The sequence below is a fragment of the Acanthisitta chloris genome, unplaced genomic scaffold (assembly GCF_000695815.1).
Source record: "Acanthisitta chloris isolate BGI_N310 unplaced genomic scaffold, ASM69581v1 scaffold25826, whole genome shotgun sequence".
Classification (NCBI taxonomy): domain Eukaryota; kingdom Metazoa; phylum Chordata; class Aves; order Passeriformes; family Acanthisittidae; genus Acanthisitta; species Acanthisitta chloris.
Window position 1 is genome coordinate 72,809 of NW_008676881.1, and position 3,706 is coordinate 76,514.

The window sequence follows — 3,706 nt, forward strand, 5'->3', positions numbered from 1 at the left end:
CCTTGATGACAAAATTAACCTACTTTTAAATTCACTTTTTGTTCATCCAGCATATTTCCAAGTATTTTTCTTTCACACATTCCCTCAAATTCTCAAAACAATACATTACACAGAACAGGTATGACAAATGCAGGCTAGAGAAGACTTCTATACACACCAGTACAAACAACACACAAGTAACAGCCAGGGAAAAAAGCAGTTCCATTGTGGCATTTGGTAAGTTAGAAGGACTGAAGCAAAACATGCCTGTTCATAGAACTGAGAGACTCTGTGAATGCTGGGACAAAATTTAGGACTAATTATTATTGCCTGTGCCTTTGTAAACAAGAAGCATACTAAGCTGGTAACACGCAGCAAGTGCAGCAGCAATGAGCTGCAACCTCATTGTGTGGCTCAAGAGGCAGCATGAATCCAATAAACACAATACTAACAAACTCTGGGCTGAGCTCATCTTGGCTGCTGCTAAAGCAAAAATCTTGATTAATATTTTAATGTGTAAATAGTTCAGCATTCTTACCAAATGCTCAAGGCCGTAGTCAGCCTGTGCAACCCGTGTGCTGCTGAAAGTGTTTGTTTCAATGATGTCAGCACCTGACAGCAAGTACTCCTGCAAGACATGAAGAAAAAAAAACTCCAAGATCTCCAGAACTGAGGTATGGAATAAATGTAACCCAACTACTTTGTCTCAACCAGTCAACAAAAGTCACCAATCATCTCCTAATTCAAAGCAGATGAAACTCTGAAGGCCTCACTCAAAAGCACAGGGCCAAAGCAACAGAAGTGTTCCATGTAACCAATTTTCAGAAATTCAGTGTCAGACACACTTTCTGTTAACAGGTGACATTTATAGAGTCACCTCTGCCACTGAGTCCAGCACCTGAGCACATTTGAGATTTTTGCATGAACATGGTCAGATGCAAGGTCCAATTGCCGTCAGCAAGCAAGGGCTGCTGTGGGCACGTCTCAGAAAAGGCACCAGCTGAACAACAGTAAATATTAACAAGATTAGAAAACTTCAACATTTTGAAGGGAGCTGTACAGCACAAGAGCATACTGGGACAGAATACAAGCTTTGGAGAATTTTCTTTTGTGCAGACCTTATTTAAAGTTTAACTAATGGCTGAGATTCACCAAACATTTAATCCTTCTGTTCCATTTCGGTTGTCTAATTCCCCGTGAAGTAAGCTGAAATCAATGCAAACTGACATTTTTTGCAGATTCTTGCCTGCATTTTATAGGCTTTATCAGTTTCCCTCTTCCCACCCAACTTCTCTTTTTGACCAGGTTAACCCTTAAGTGTTCCCTGAATATCCAAGGAAATTAAAGCCCTTGAAGTGCCAGTAAGTCAAAAATACTTATGCAACCATTAAATATAAATCACTCATATTTTCCTGCAAGCAGCAGATGAACTCAGTGAGTTCAACAGTGCAAATAAAGTCTTGATCCAATTGACAGCAGAAAATAATTACATTTGCTTTTAAAACATGTTTCGCTGCAAATAAATATGCTTTCTTTCAACTCCTCCTAGCATACGAAAATACCTACAAATAACTGTATGAACATATACAAGCTCTTACATGTTCACCAAGAATCAAGTAACTAAGTTTCTGAAAATCATCTAAACATGTTAAATGTGTACAGCTTTTTACTACATTTTGTTTAGCTCAGATCTGTCATTTCAGCAAAAGCCCTTTGACTTTACTGTCTATCACCAGAGAAGGAAATAATATGCTCAAAGTAGGAAGATAATTTTTGCCTTTGAAAATACATCACCTCTCTCACCTCTGAATCTGAGTTTGCCAGATAAGGTACAGCTAACATTTACTTTTCAAGTTACTGATATCTATGAGATCTGACTCACTGGGCCATTAACAAAAAAAGCAAACCAAACCAAAACACTCATGATACATATAGTGGGATTATAGTTACTTTGTAGAAATATTTTCATCTATTATTCTGAGTTCCTTCTGTCCAGTTCTCAGCAGAAATAACCACTGGTAGCTGTAAAATATCAAGTCACCTCCCATTGCTCAGAAGGCATCTGAGCCAATAGCTGCTGCAGGCACAGGGACCACAAATGACACTTCCTTTTGCACACTCTTCCTAACACACCTACAACTGGCCATTGGAGAGATCACACAGGCTACCTAGCTTGACTCAGTACATTCATTCTCAATTCACATCACTACTGCTCCGCTAAACCTGCAAAATCCAACCGTTTATGCAGCTTACCCTATGAAAACCAGAAACTATTGTAAATTCCAAGGTTCCACTACAGCTAGGTTAATGGAGTAGGAACTGAACTCAAACTACAAATATTTCCTCCTGAAGCTTTTATAAGTCAAAGACAGATTCTTTCCAGCTTATCATTCTTAATATCTAAAGAATGACAGTTAGAACATAAACTAAAACATACAGATTACCTATCAAGTTTAATAAACATAAGCCAATTATGATTCTCATCAAAGAAATACAGATATTGTCAATTAATTGCAAAAACCCAGAACAGACGTGAGGCTTCAACTGAATATCAGACAGTTGCAATGCTATTCAAGTATTCCAATTATTACAGGAAGACTTACAAATACCTGCAACTCAATAAACACAAGACTTAGGAAGTTGATTTCTAAAGCCTAATTGAAGACAGGAAAATGATGAAATCTGTTTGCAAATTCCTAATGATCAGCCCCAGACTGTTTTACTCTCTGGGCCACACATTGATATTCTAGGGAAAAACCAAGAACACGGAAGCACATATACTCATTAGGAAGCCTGTAGACTCATTAACTACGGAGAGGCTTGAGGCTGCCACACTTAACAGCTCTTTAATACACAATTATAGAAACACATCTAGAATTCAGATATGTCCTACTTAGATGCATTTCAAGTGCAGGCTGAGGAGAAGAAAAGGAAATAAAAATGAAATAAAACAGAATCTACAATGAATAGAAACCATCAGGGACATAAGTCAGAAAGAGATTTAAAACCAACACTGCCTGGGTGACATCAGGAACCAAGACACGAATGCTGTGCTCACACAACCAGAACAGTCAAATCTGCTCATTCTTTTTCGCATGGTTACCTAGCACTCTCTTCCCTATCCCCAAAAGACACAGGAGAGCCAGTAGCCTGTGGTACGGAAAAGAGGAGTGCAGAGGCCAAATTCCCCCTCCTCTTGTCAAGAGGCAGAAGTCAGAACCACCTACCTTGTGTATGTCACAGATTATATCAGGTTGAGTTATACTGAGAAGGTCGTTATTGCCTTTCAAAGGCTTGGAATGATCTTTAAACACATGTCCTCGAAAATCCTCTTCTGACAGGGCATGTTGCTGGATCATGGTCCCCATGCCTCCATCCAGAACCATTATCCGCTCCTGGAGAACGGATTCGATTTCATCTCCCACGCTTTTCTGGGGATCTGCTGTAAGAAAATAAACCCAATATTTAAGCAGTTCTGAAATTTCTGCCTACGTACTCGCGCAAACTGAGCTCTTCTCATTCAAGAAACACAATAAAATAACTAATCCTCTACTGAAATCAAATGCTAATTGGTTTACTTCACCTTCAGTTCCAATCACCTTATGTCAGGTAATACCTGCTTCTATCTAAACAGAATGAGACTCGGCCGGTCCTTTACCTAAGCACAGTTACCTGCATGCAGTCAGTTGCAGAAAAACTATTACCAAAAGTTCACAAGGGCATACAT

At 39.1% G+C, this 3,706-nt stretch overlaps 1 protein-coding gene across 1 annotated transcript in view; it reads right to left on the reverse strand.

Moving 5' to 3' along the window:
- MTR (5-methyltetrahydrofolate-homocysteine methyltransferase) overlaps positions 1-3,421 on the reverse strand; it is a gene marked incomplete at its 5' end in the record, with an annotated part of 42,531 nt that extends 39,110 nt beyond the window's left edge. Inside the window, 2 exons of the mRNA XM_009076313.1 lie at positions 518-607; positions 3,207-3,421. Of these exons, the coding sequence (XP_009074561.1) occupies positions 518-607; positions 3,207-3,421 (305 nt within the window). The remainder of the gene's footprint in view (positions 1-517; positions 608-3,206) is intronic.
- Positions 3,422-3,706: the final 285 nt, after the last annotated feature.